General features: G+C 46.7%; 1 protein-coding gene across 10 annotated transcripts in view; it reads right to left on the bottom strand.

Moving 5' to 3' along the window:
* CAMTA1 (calmodulin binding transcription activator 1) overlaps nucleotides 1–13,472 on the bottom strand; it is a 2,131,086-nt gene that overhangs the window by 72,874 nt on the left and 2,044,740 nt on the right. For all 10 annotated transcript variants that reach the window (XM_082273273.1, XM_082273274.1, XM_082273270.1 and 7 more), the window contains 4 exons: nucleotides 11,236–11,378; nucleotides 7,980–8,176; nucleotides 4,432–4,510; nucleotides 1,374–1,689 (listed from right to left, as the gene is read on the bottom strand). In XM_082273273.1, coding sequence (XP_082129399.1) covers nucleotides 1,374–1,689; nucleotides 4,432–4,510; nucleotides 7,980–8,176; nucleotides 11,236–11,378 — 735 coding nt within the window. The remainder of the gene's footprint in view (nucleotides 1–1,373; nucleotides 1,690–4,431; nucleotides 4,511–7,979; nucleotides 8,177–11,235; nucleotides 11,379–13,472) is intronic.

The following is a 13,472-nucleotide window of genomic DNA, read 5'->3' as shown; positions in this document are numbered from 1 at the left end:
TTGGGGGGGATACAGGCTGGGAGAGGGGAATTTGGAGCAGGAGGAGGAAATTATTTTTTTTTTTTTTTTGGGGGGGGGGGGGATGCTCTGGGCAAAGATCTTCAATGGAATGGGGGATTTCAGTAGAGGGGGGATTTGTACTTGGAGGAGGGGGAATTTATGCTTGGGGTGTAAGCCTGCAGATTAGTGCTCAGGTTTTCTTTTTTTGGGGGGGGGGGGGCACATAATGCTCATACATCTTAGGGGGCACAATGTGGCCTCTTTACCCTGGGTCCTAGATGACTTTGTTCCGGCACTGCCTACCTTCCCTTCCTAATGACTTCTTTTAGGATTCAAGTTGGCATAACTCTACAGAGTTGCCATAGATCCGGTCCGGTTGAAAACTAAAATGCTCCTTGAAAAAGAGGTAAAATAAAAAGGTGGTTTTCCAAGAGTTCTGCTCGCTGTTTAAAGAAGTTGAAGCATATACACATTTTTTATGGTCACTTCAATCTTGGATCCATCCTTAGCTATAGTTCAGATTTTCCCCACATCGCCTCCTCTGGACTGAGATGCTACAAAATTGCAGACATTGCACTAATAATAATTTGGTTATTTTGGTCCCCAACAGCTGTTTGTCATGGACTTGCAATAGTGTTGGCAAGCTTACCTGTCCCTTCATGTCTGTATTAGAGGCCAGACTGCATTTCTGGTTCCTTTTTTATCACCTCTCCTTCCTGTTCCTGCCCCGCCCAGACCATCACAGGAAGTCTATATTAACCAGTGCACTGCAGGTCTGCTTTGCTGTTCAACAGTGTTTGTTTCCTGTTTGCAGTGTGCTTGATCTACTTTTCTGTGTACCGACTTTGGATTGTCTCTGAGGACTCCTGTTTGCCTGTTACCCTGACCTTTGGCCTGTCCCTTGGTTACCCTCGTCTGCCTGTTACCCCGCCCTCGGCTTACCCATCACCATTCTGTGTGTTCTGAGTGGCTGCTTCCCTTCTCTCCCTACAGGGCGTGACTCGGGGGACCCCAGGGGCCGCGACCTGGGCCCAGCTGCAGCCAAGTCCATTCTCACCACTAGAGGCTCTGATGAACACCTGCTGGGTCTTAGACTCCGCGCCCTGGGAAATCTTGGGCTCACGTTCCGGTCCATCCGCAGCAGTCTGCTATCGGGTTCACTACCTTGCGCTGCACCCCTGCCTCCAACAGGGTGCAGTCGTCACCTGGCCACAGGTGACCTGACACTGTTCTAATTCTCTGGAAGCAGCATCGTTCCAGGAGGAAAAAATCGTCATCCATAACTGCCAAGGTAAAGTTATCTACCAACCCAAACAAGAGAAGGTCAGGAGTGTCATTAACACTAAATCACATGTAAGGTATGGGATTTTTACCTGTGTTGGTATTTGATATAACTGTGACTCCCTTCTGAGCCTCTTGAGCACTGATTGCATCGCTCTGCCACTGGCTTAGCCAGCTATCTGCATTGGCATCCGGGCCAGGAGAGCACTGAACCCGGGGGTCGTGCCCCATCTGGGATTGCTCCTCCCTCTGTAGTTGTTCCAGACATTCTGCCAGCTTTACATGTCCTCGGGAACGTGCGATAGATAGAGGGAGCCGACCGAGAGAGTCAGGAATGGAGAGAGCTCGCTGATCCCATTTATACAGCACTACGGCGGCCTCGGTATGACCCAAAGCGCAAGCCCACATCTGCAAAGAGAAGGGAATAGTTATGGTCTAGGCTTCCGAGGTGTTCCAAAATGTTACTTGTGCCAGTTTGGAAGGATAATTTATACAAGGCAGAATATTATTATGCAAAGTCATGCAAAAGCAGTCATAACCGAAGGCTTTAACTCCAGAAAGTGGAAAGAAGGCAAATGTTCCTGTACCTATGAGACCAGGAGGCCCATCCATGATTGCCTATGCCTTATTTACCCACAGTGTGCTCATTTTATCAATGAGATCATCTGGCCTACATAACCAACTGCATTTCCTTTACACCAAGATTAACAACTCAGATTTTGTGGTCTTCCACAGTGCATGAGGGTGGGCTTTAACGTCTACTACACGCCACACAAACACGTCCATGGGTGGTAGAGGTTAATGCGCTGAAAGCGTGCTTCCAGCACAGGGCCTGACCTGTTAAAGTCTCTAGTACAGCAGGACCAGCTGCTGATCTTGTGACCACTGTAACCATTTACCACTTGTCAAACACCCTCTGAAAAGATCCATCGAGGATCGCTTTTCAGAAGTTGGCACAATTAAAAATTAGGCTTAAGTGGGACTACTTTCTATTCCTTTGCAAATGAACCACTAGGTTGGCTGGCACCCAAGTCTGGGACTGTATGGGCAAGTATATCTGCAGCGGAGCCTTGGATTTTCTATGCCCTGCTACGCTATTTTAGAGGATGTTGCAATACAGAACTCTCCTGAGGACTGGGCCTGGACTAAGAATGTGTGAGGCCTTCAGAAGTAGACAACAGCTTCCCTCCATGCCATTCTTCCATGGCCTACTCATCTAAGCGTCAGGGATCCTATGTTAGGCTATGCTGCACAACAGAACTCTCCTAAGGACTGGGCCTGGACTAAGAATGTGTGAGGTCTTCAGAAGTAGACAACAGCTTCCCTCCATGCCATGCTTCCATGGCCTACTCATCTAAGCATCAGAGATCCTATGTTAGGGTATGCTGCACAACAGAACTCTCCTAAGGACTGGGCCTGGACTAAGAATGTGTGAGGCCTTCAGAAGTAGACAACAGCTTCCCTCCATGCCATGCTTCCATGGTCTACTCATCTGAGCATCAGAGATCCTATGTTAGGGTATGCTGCACAACAGAACTCTCCTAAGGACTGGGCCTGGACTAAGAATGTGTGAGGCCTTCAGAAGTAGACAACAGCTTCCCTCCATGCCATGCTTCCATGGCCTACTCATCTGAGCATCAGAGATCCTATGTTAGGGTATGCTGCACAACAGAACTCTCTACGGACTGGGCCTGGACTAAGAATGTGTGAGGCCTTCAAAAGTAGACAACAGCTTCCCTCCATGCCATGCTTCCATGGCCTACTCATCTAAGCACCAGAGATCCTATGTTAGGGTATGCTGCACAACAGAACTCTCCTACGGACTGGGCCTGGACTAAGAATGTGTGAGGCCTTCAGAAGTAGACAACAGCTTCCCTCCATACCATGCTTCCATGGCCTACTCATCTAAGCATCAGAGATCCTATGTTAGGGTATGCTGCACAACAGAACTCTCTACGGACTGGGCCTGGACTAAGAATGTGTGAGGCCTTCAGAAGTAGACAACAGCTTCCCTCCATGCCATGCTTCCATGGCCTACTCATCTAAGCACCAGAGATCCTATGTTAGGGTATGCTGCACAACAGAACTCTCCTACGGACTGGGCCTGGACTAAGAATGTGTGAGGCCTTCAGAAGTAGACAACAGCTTCCCTCCATACCATGCTTCCATGGCCTACTCATCTAAGCATCAGAGATCCTATGTTAGGGTATGCTGCACAACAGAACTCTCCTAAGGACCGGGCCTGGACTAAGAATGTGTGAGGCCTTCAGAAGTAGACAACAGCTTCCCTCCATGCCATGCTTCCATGGTCTACTCATCTGAGCATCAGAGATCCTATTTTTTGGGTATGCTGCACAACAGAACTCTCTACGGACTGGGCCTGGACCGAGGATGTGTAAGGCCTTTGGAAATATACAGCAGCTTCCCTCTATGCCTCTCCGGTCTACTCTTCTAAGTGTCAGAGATCTTATGTTAGGGCATGCTGCAAAACGGAAATCTCCTTAGGACTGGGCCTGGACCAAGGATTTGGGAGGCCTTCAGAAGTATACAGCAGTCCCCCTAATGCCATGCCTCCATGGTCTACTCTTCTAAACAGTGGGGATCCTATGTTAGGACACACTGCAGAACTGAACTCTGGACAGGGCCTGGACCAAGGATGCGTTAAGCCTTGGAAATATACAGCAGCTACCCTTTATGCCTCTATGGTCTACTCTTCTAAAAGGAAGGGATCCTCTGTTGGGGCCCACTGCGTAACAGAACTTTCCTATGGATTTGGCCTAGACCACCGATGTGCGAGGCCTTTGGAAGTATACAGCAGCTTCCCTCCATGCCTTCAGGCTGAAATAAGTAAATTGTAAAGTGTAAAGAACTGTTGGAGGAAAATCAGTGTTCAGCGTATTTCCCTCAATACTGGGACAGGTGTCCCTGGTAGGTGAGAAGACATTATCCTTCTGGTGTGGTGCCTGGTGTAGTAGTTTGGCCCCTGGCCATGACAGGTGCTAACTATCACAAGAGAGCAATACTATCATGCTAACATAAAAATAATCATTTAAACTGACAGCATGCGGATCCCCCAGCAAGTGTGCAGAAGATGATGCAGCTATAGTGAATGCAGGATTAGCATGCAAGGTCCTGAGCTCCCAGTCTTACCAGAGGAGTACATGAAAAATGATCAACATTTAAAGGATCCACCTCTAATTCCAGGTCAATGCTGTCAAGATGCTTTGTCCTAAAATTGAAAAAACAAAAAAACAGGATGTTTTATCACATAGATACATGTACTACACAGTGGCACCAGTCCATTGGTTTAAAGTCAAGATAAGAATTAGGGAAGAGCTGGAATCTCTGTAAGGTTTTTATTATTTGTGTAGCCATTGGGAAAGTTTTCCTTCACTTACTCTGTTGTCACCAAGACAGGAAGTGAGCAAAATCTCTCCAGCAAGGGGCACAATCAGTAACAAAAAATGTTTTTAAGTAGAGTGGGTAAGGGTGAGAACATCACTGTATTGCTGGCCCTATTTGAGAGACCTTTCTAAAACATTTGGGATCACCAGCAGAGGAAGTGAGGTGAAATCTCCCCAACTGATGCACAGATAGTGATAAAAACCTGGGAGCTTCTTCTATCAAACAGCTAAAAGAGGTATTGGTATGTGGTCCACAAGCTACCTCACCCCCCCCTCCCAACCCTGATAACAGGGGTGTAGAGTGAGGTAAGTAACAAGAGAAGACCACAGGGGGCAGAGGCGAAACTAGAACCTTCAGGGCCCTGATGCAAGAAACCATGAAGGGCCCCTCGGACCCCTGGCCGGGGCCTTTCCGTTCAAGCCTGGGGCTCTTCCCACTGATCCTGGGGCCCTTTACTCTCGTAGCGGGGCCCTATATTACGGTCCCGCAGCGGGACCTTTTCACAAGTTCTGAAGTGGGCCCCCTTCCTGCCATCTTGGGGACTCCCCACTGTGGTGGAATGCCAGGGCCCGGTCGCAAGTGTGACCTTTGCGATCCTGGAAGTGGTGTCAGTAGTTTTTTTACTTTTTGGTATTTTAACTGTATAATTTTTTTATCATTTTATTTTATATTTTTGATTTTTTACAATGTCACTGACTATGACTCTGTCCATTATAAAAGGAAGGAGCTGGTAAATTACGCATTTACCGACCCCTTACTGGTTCCCTATTGTGACACATCCCCTGCAGCAGCTGGCAGGAGAGGGAAGGGAGCACAGTGGGGGGGGGGGGGGCAAAGTGTGGGGGTGGGGGGAGGGGACCAGGGGAGCACACAGGGGCCCAGAGACAGCAGAACACAAGTGAACTGGATAGGAGGAGTGGGGGGGCAGCACAGTAGGGGGAGACCAGGGGAGCACACAGGGGCCCAGAGACAGCAGAACACAAGTGAACTGGATAGTAGGAGGGGGGCGGGGCAGCATACAGAGGAACCAATCTCCTCCATTTTCCTCCTGCTGCTACAGGAGGAAAAAGGAGGACAGTGATTTCTCTACATGCTGCCCCCGCTGCCCCTCCTATCCAGGTGTACAGGGGAGCCGCATGGGGCCCCCTGGAGCATGGGGCCCGGTTGCAATTGCAACCCCTGCAACCCCTGTAGTTACGCCCCTGACAGGACTATTTTGGACTTTTTATGGTACCGTATTACATAATATTCAACAAACCATAAATATAAAAATTATATGAAAGTTTTTATTAATTTGATAAAAAGACAGATTAAAATATATTGATTAAATATCAATAAATAAATAAATATATATATATATATATATATATATCAATAAATAAATATCAATAAATAAATCAGTACAACACAAATCACTAAAATGACTACAAGGCATAACATTTTCGCTGTTCATACATGCATATGGATTTGAGGCTAGCTAGCTTTTACATCTAAAAGAAACTTTTGGCTGGAGTTGGGCTTTAACAAGCGCAGGAGTGGCACACAGCCAGAAACAGCGGACGTCTTTTTTCCAGGGGGCTCGCTGATTCTTTAATAATATCCAGAGCCGTGTATTAAAAATGTAGGAGCCCAACAGAAGAGAATCAGAATAACAAATATTCTCCCCGCAAGAGTTTCATAAGAGCAGCGGAGGCTAAAATATCGGTAATGGACCTCCGGACAGATGTTGTATTTCCCTGGGGAAGGAAAGATAGCGGGGAACTGTGGACAGAAAGGAATATTGAATCTAATTATAGGATCTCATTTTACTGACATCAGGCCCTTATGGAAAAATAAATAAATAAATAAGAGCTGGGGTTATGAATTGTGTTCCGTATGCAGAAACAATTAGCCAGGTAATATTGTCGGATCTCTTAGGTGGTGCCGCATGGGGACCCTGCAATTTCTACCATCTTATTCAAATAGTTCCCAAATGAAAACAAAGTATCATATTGGTTTTTCCAGGGTACCGTCCATAGTTTTCATTATTTAAAGTGGACAATGCAAGGTCTGCATATAATATCTGGACCAGGGCCGCCGCTACCGCTAGGCGAACAAGGCAGCTGCCTAGGGCGCAGTCATACCTCCCGCTCCCAAGTGTCCCTGAATCGCCTGGATCTTCCCCAGTGAATCAGGGCTGAGTTCTGGAATGCTCGCGGCGGTGCGGGCGGCTTGGTTCCTGCACGCCGCCCGCGAGTTACACACACGCGGCAGCTGGTATCAGGGGCTGACTGGTAACCTTTGGCCCAGGGCGCAAGTACAAATCAGAAGCCAATGGTGTAGCAAATTGGCATCGTTCCCACTATCCCTCTTCCTGGCCTCCTCCTAACCCCCATTCCAGGCTGAAGCCCCGCTCCGGGTACTCTCCACTGACTGGCTGATTCTGGGTTCCTGACCTGGCCAGCAGGGGGCGGTTGAGGGGAGCATGGACAGCTTGATCAGGGCTGGCCGGGGGAGGGGAGTCTCCAGTGGTGCATGGAACTGGCCTCTGTTCAGACACAGTTTAGACCATCCATGCTGGGGTGGGCTGCACTCTGTCCTTGTCTTTATCCCGCACTCAGTAGGTCAGCGGTGGAGACTTTTTACTTCACCAGGAATCCTTTAGGCATGTCTGTGGAAGAAGCGGTGCAGCCTTTTTATGGGGCATCAGAGCGGCCTGGGGGGGCAATTGCCCCCTGGCCCAGTCCTCCCCTGGCTGGTATCTCTCCCCAGCTGCCTTTGTCAGTGAGCAGAGACGAGCACTGAACCCGCCCCTCCCCCTTCCTGTGTGTTCCCTGTGCACTATAAGGCTGACAGGAGTAGTGACAGCGGCATCACTACTTCTCTCAGCCCAGTGCTGGAAGCGGTAAGGAGAGGAAGAGAGAGCTGGGAGGAGGTGCGGGCTGTGCTCTCTCTCCCTGTCTTCCTTATAGGTTCACACATAATGAAGGGGGGGTGCACAATTTGGCATCTTTGCCCTGCGCACTGGATGATCTTGTCCCGGCACTGAGTGTAACCATGTAAAACTTGCCATACCTAAACTTCAGCTGTCACTTGAGGGAAAATCCCATCTTAGACAGTTGTCACCAGAACAGATGTCCCCATTGGATGATTTCCCCTCTACTCCTTTTTAAGTGACAACTGTATGTACTGTTTGTATTTCCAATCATTTTCTGTCCTTGCGTCAACAGTCACCAGACAGAGTGTTAGGTAGAGATCTTTCTATGCATACATTCCCCTTTGTGTCTCATTGAAGCTCTGTGGTCCTTCCTTACCTCCATTTGATCAGGGTCTGGATGAGGGTGGCGTAGCCTTGTGCAGCAGCAAGGTGGAGGAGCGTCATTCCTCGGAAGGTCTTGGAATGGATCAGGTGCTTGGATTTTGCCCAGCATGCTTTGCTCATCATCTTCTCACACACCACCACTACCCGACTCTCAAAGCAGCTTCCTATGGACCCAGCACCAGTGGCACACTGCGGGGATAGAGGACAGGCAACAGTCATGATCATCGCATATACAGAGAGCATGCAAGAGCCAACTCCTACTGGACCTATGGGCAGGAGAGCTGGGGGCCGACTCCTACTAGACCTATGGGCAGGAGAGCTGGGGGCCGACTCCTACTAGACCTATGGGCTGGAGAGCTGGGGGCCGACTCCTACTAGACCTATGGGCAGGAGAGCTGGGGGCCGACTCCTACTAGACCTATGGGCAGGAGAGCTGGGGGCCGACTCCTACTAGACCTATGGGCTGGAGAGCTGGGGGCCGACTCCTACTAGACCTATGGGCTGGAGAGCTGGGAGCCAACTCCTACTGGACCTATGGGCAGGAGAGCTGGGGGCCGACTCCTACTAGACCTATGGGCAGGAGAGCTGGGGGCCGACTCCTACTAGACCTATGGGCTGGAGAGCTGGGGGCCGACTCCTACTAGACCTATGGGCAGGAGAGCTGGGGGCCGACTCCTACTAGACCTATGGGCTGGAGAGCTGGGGGCCGACTCCTACTAGACCTATGGGCAGGAGAGCTGGGGGCCGACTCCTACTAGACCTATGTGCAGGAGAGCTGGGGGCCGACTCCTACTAGACCTATGGGCTGGAGAGCTGGGGGCCGACTCCTACTAGACCTATGGGCAGGAGAGCTGGGGGCCGACTCCTACTAGACCTATGGGCTGGAGAGCTGGGGGCCGACTCCTACTAGACCTATGGGCTGGAGAGCTGGGGGCCGACTCCTACTAGACCTATGGGCAGGAGAGCTGGGGGCCGACTCCTACTAGACCTATGGGCCGACTCCTACTAGACCTATGGGCTGGAGAGCTGGGGGCCGACTCCTACTAGACCTATGGGCTGGAGAGCTGGGGGCCGACTCCTACTAGACCTATGGGCAGGAGAGCTGGGGGCCGACTCCTACTAGACCTATGGGCTGGAGAGCTGGGGGCCGACTCCTACTGGACCTATGGGCAGGAGAGCTGGGGGCCGACCCCTACTAGACCTATGTGCAGGAGAGCTGGGGGCCGACTCCTACTAGACCTATGGGCAGGAGAGCTGGGGGCCGACTCCTACTAGACCTATGGGCAGGAGAGCTGGGGGCCGACTCCTACTAGACCTATGGGCAGGAGAGCTGGGGGCCGACTCCTACTAGACCTATGGGCAGGAGAGCTGGGGGCCGACTCCTACTAGACCTATGGGCAGGAGAGCTGGGGGCCGACTCCTACTAGACCTATGGGCAGGAGAGCTGGGGGCTTTGATTGGAAGAAAACAGCTTTTTGGAAAACGGTTCTAATGTTATATTCTTCCCCTTCTATTCTACCCTTTTCTGTTGTTTATTCTACTCTATATTTTTCTATCAATTTATTTTCTATTCTATTCTTTTCTATTTAAATTTGAAATTTGAATTTTGTAAGCTGGTTATATTCTTTCTATTCCATTCTATTCTATTCTTTTCTATTCTAGTCAATTCTATTATTTTATTTTCTATTCTATCCTAATCTATGCTTTTTTTCAAGCTCAAATATTTTCTGTTTGAATTTTAACAAATGGTTATATTATTTTTATGTTATTCTATTCTATTGTTTTTTTTTATTATTTCATTATATTTTATTATTTTCTATTCTATTGTTTTTTTTTTCTATTCTATTCAAATTCAAATGTATTCCATTTAAAATTCTAATTTTGGAAGATGGTTATAGACTTCCTTTTTATTCTATTCTATTTTTTAGTCTATTATATTCTAGTCCATTCTATTCCTTTATTTTCTATTCTATTTTGTTCTGTTTTACTCTATTCTTTTATTTTCTATTCTATTCCATTCAAATTCAAATTTATTCTATTTAAAATTCTAATTTCAGAAGATGGTTATAGCCTTTTTTTATTCTATTCTATTTTTTTATTCTATTCTAGTCTATTCTATTCCTTTATTTTCTATTTTATTTTGTTCTGTTTTACTCTATTCTTTTATTTTCTATTCTATTCCATTCAAATTCAAATTTATTCTATTTAAAAATCTAATTTCAGAAGATGGTTATAGCCTTTCTTTTTTATTTTATTATATTTTATATTCTATTCTATTCTAGTATATTCTATTCCTTTATTTTCTATTCTATTTTGTTCTGTTTTACTCTATTCTTTTATTTTCTATTCTATTCCATTCAAATTCAAAATTATTCTATTTAAAAATCTGATTTCAGAAGATGGTTATAGCCTTTCTTTTTTACTCTATTCTATATTCTATTCTATTCTAGTCTATTCTATTCCTTTATTTTCTATTCTATTTTGTTCTGTTTTACTCTATTCTTTTATTTTCTGTTCTATTCCATTCAAAATCAAATGTATTCTATTTAAAATTCTAATTTCAGAAGATGGTTATAGCCTTTCTTTTTTATACTATTCTATTTTTTTTCTATTCTATTCTAGTCTATTCTATTCCTTTATTTTCTATACTATTTTGTTCTGTTGTACTCTATTCGTTTGTTTTCTATTCTATCCCTTTGTTTTCTATTTTATTCTTTTATGTTCTATTATATTCTTTTCCATTTTGTTCCTTTATTTTCTATTCTATTTTATTCTCTTCAGGAATTTAAATATGATTTGAAAACTATTCGAATTTCATCCAAATTTTTTTTTGCTATTTCAGATTCGTTTAAATTACTTTCTATTGCAATTAGGAAATTTGGATACATCCGAATTTCCAAATAATGAAAAATTTGTCCAAATTTTAATTCGGAACGAAACAAACCGCACGTCAACTTCACAGATCTATGTTAGAACCGGTAAGGAACTCTCCACATGGAACAACAAGAACTTGACAGCAGTTGCCGACCAGCAATGTGAGGACAACCCGCGCAATGACCTGCTTCTGGAGAACGATTATGATTGGCCAGCAAAATGTAATCTGGCTGATGGATCCTCCCCTTACAGACAGACTGTCTACAGGCACAGATCTGATCATATTGTGAGACTCGTCTCATGCCTGCTGGCGCTTTCACTCCTTAGTCAAATTTTTTTAGTTTTACCCTTAAAAACATATTGGCAACACTTACTTGTGCTTGGCTCCCCCCACTGTTGGCTCCGCCTCCATTTCCTCCTCCCACGCTTTGTTTGTGCTGTTGGGATCCGGTCATCTCCGCCATTCTCCTCTCCATCTGCTCCAACCGTTCCAGGATCGACATTCTAAACTGGTTGTCTAGACAGAGGAAGAGAAGACGACCCAATCAGTGGCCTGGGAAAGCATTACATCGGTTTAATACGTTTATTCAAGAAATAACTCAATCGCAGGGATCTCACCAACAGCATTTCTCACTGGAGGGGTTGGGTAGAAGCACATAGTATGGAATGGTGTCAGGCAATGGACTGCATGTTAGTTCATCCTACAGATCAACAGACACTATTCCTTCCACTGACACCAATGATGGGACATTATTCCTCCCACTGACACCAATGATGGGGCACTATTCCTTCCACTGATACCAATGATGGGGCATTATTCCTCCCACTGACACCAATGATGGGGCACTATTACTCCCACTGACACCAATGATGGAGTACTATTCCTCCCACTGATACCAATGATGGGGCACTATTCCTCCCACTGACACCAATGATGGGGCACTATTCCTTCCACTGACACCAATGATGGGGCACTATTACTCCCACTGACACCAATGATGGGGCATTATTCCTTCCACTGACACCAATGATGAGGCATTATTCCTCCCACTGATACCAATGATGGGGCATTATTCCTTCCACTGACACCAATGATGGGGCATTATTCCTCCCACTGATACCAATGATGGGGCATTATTCCTTCCACTGACACCAATGATGGGGCATTATTCCTTCCACTGACACCAATGATGGGGCATTATTCCTCCCACTGACACCAATGATGGGGCATTATTCCTCCCACTGACACCAATAATGGGGCATTATTCCTTCCACTGACACCAATGATGGGGTATTATTCCTCCCACTGACACCAATGATGGGGCATTATTCCTTCCACTGACACCAATGATGGGGCACTATTCCTCCCACTGACACCAATGATGGGGCACCATTTATCCCACTAGTATCACTGATGGGGCACTTTTGCTCCCCTAATACCAAGGATGTGTTAGGACTACAGATCACCTCCCCTTCTCATCTCTTTAATGTGGGGGAGTGTTCTGTAATTATAACCAACTTCCTGATAACACTGCCTAAGAAAAGACTACAGAGAGCAGAGTGGATTTCTGGCAGGATCAATCAGACTTTCTTTTGTCACTCATGGAACAGATATAATGAAACGAAGGGACATTTGGGTGTGTGTGCTAAGATTGGTGATTTAGGGGGATTTGTGTTGGGAGGGGGAAGAAGATTTCTACTAGGAGGAGGGATTGAGGGGATATTTGTGCTGGGAGATGGGGTTTGGAGTGGAGGGGGAGAAAATGTGTACAAGGAGGAGACATTTTAGGGCTTTTTTTTCTTTTTTTGGGGGGGGGGTGAGTTTTTGGGGATGGGGGGAGCATCTGCGCTTTGGGGTTTGGGAGATGGAGGGGCAAAAATACGTACTGGGAGGGGGGATTTCAGTAGATTAGTACTGGGAGGAGGAGGAGGAATTTATGTTTACGGGTAACCATGCAGATTAGTGCTCAGTTTTTTTTGTGGGGGGATTTTTGCTGAACCACAATGCTCATAAATATTGGAGTGGGGGGGCGCAGTTCATCATGTTCGCCCGGGGCTCTAGATTACCTTGCCCCAGCACTGCACTTTGTGCGTATCTGTTGCAAAGTATCCGACTTGGAGATCCTGCCATTGACTGCACTTCCTATTGAAATATGACCACGCTAGTCTCTGCCTCTCATTTAGAAGCCTCATCAGCTTGCCTTCAGCTGTGGGGGAGGGGGGGGGTTGATTTACTAAAACTGGAGAGTGCAAAATCCCGCGATTTGCAGTGATTCGGGATCGCTTGCAGAATCGTGGCGATTCTGCCCGCGATCCAATACGCCAGTATGTGAACGGAGAAAAGTTGCAGATTTAGTCCCGGTTCACACTATAGCGGTGTCAGACATGGCATGTGATTCGGAGGGCACTGCCCTGCAAATCACTGCACTGCCCTGCAAATGCGATGTCTGTGCGATGCAAGTTCTGCAATACAGATTGTATGTAATCGGATTTGGATAGAACTCGCACAGGACCCTTTTTTGGGTCCGCAGCGGAATCGGATCACATGAGTGTTCCGATTCATGTCGGAACTGTCAGTTCGCACTGCGTTATGTCGTTAACTTTGTATTGA

Source organism: Pelophylax lessonae (genome assembly GCF_965119305.1).
Source record: "Pelophylax lessonae genome assembly, chromosome: 12".
NCBI classification, from domain to species: Eukaryota; Metazoa; Chordata; class Amphibia; order Anura; family Ranidae; genus Pelophylax; species Pelophylax lessonae.
This window is presented reverse-complemented; position numbering and strand designations above follow the sequence as displayed.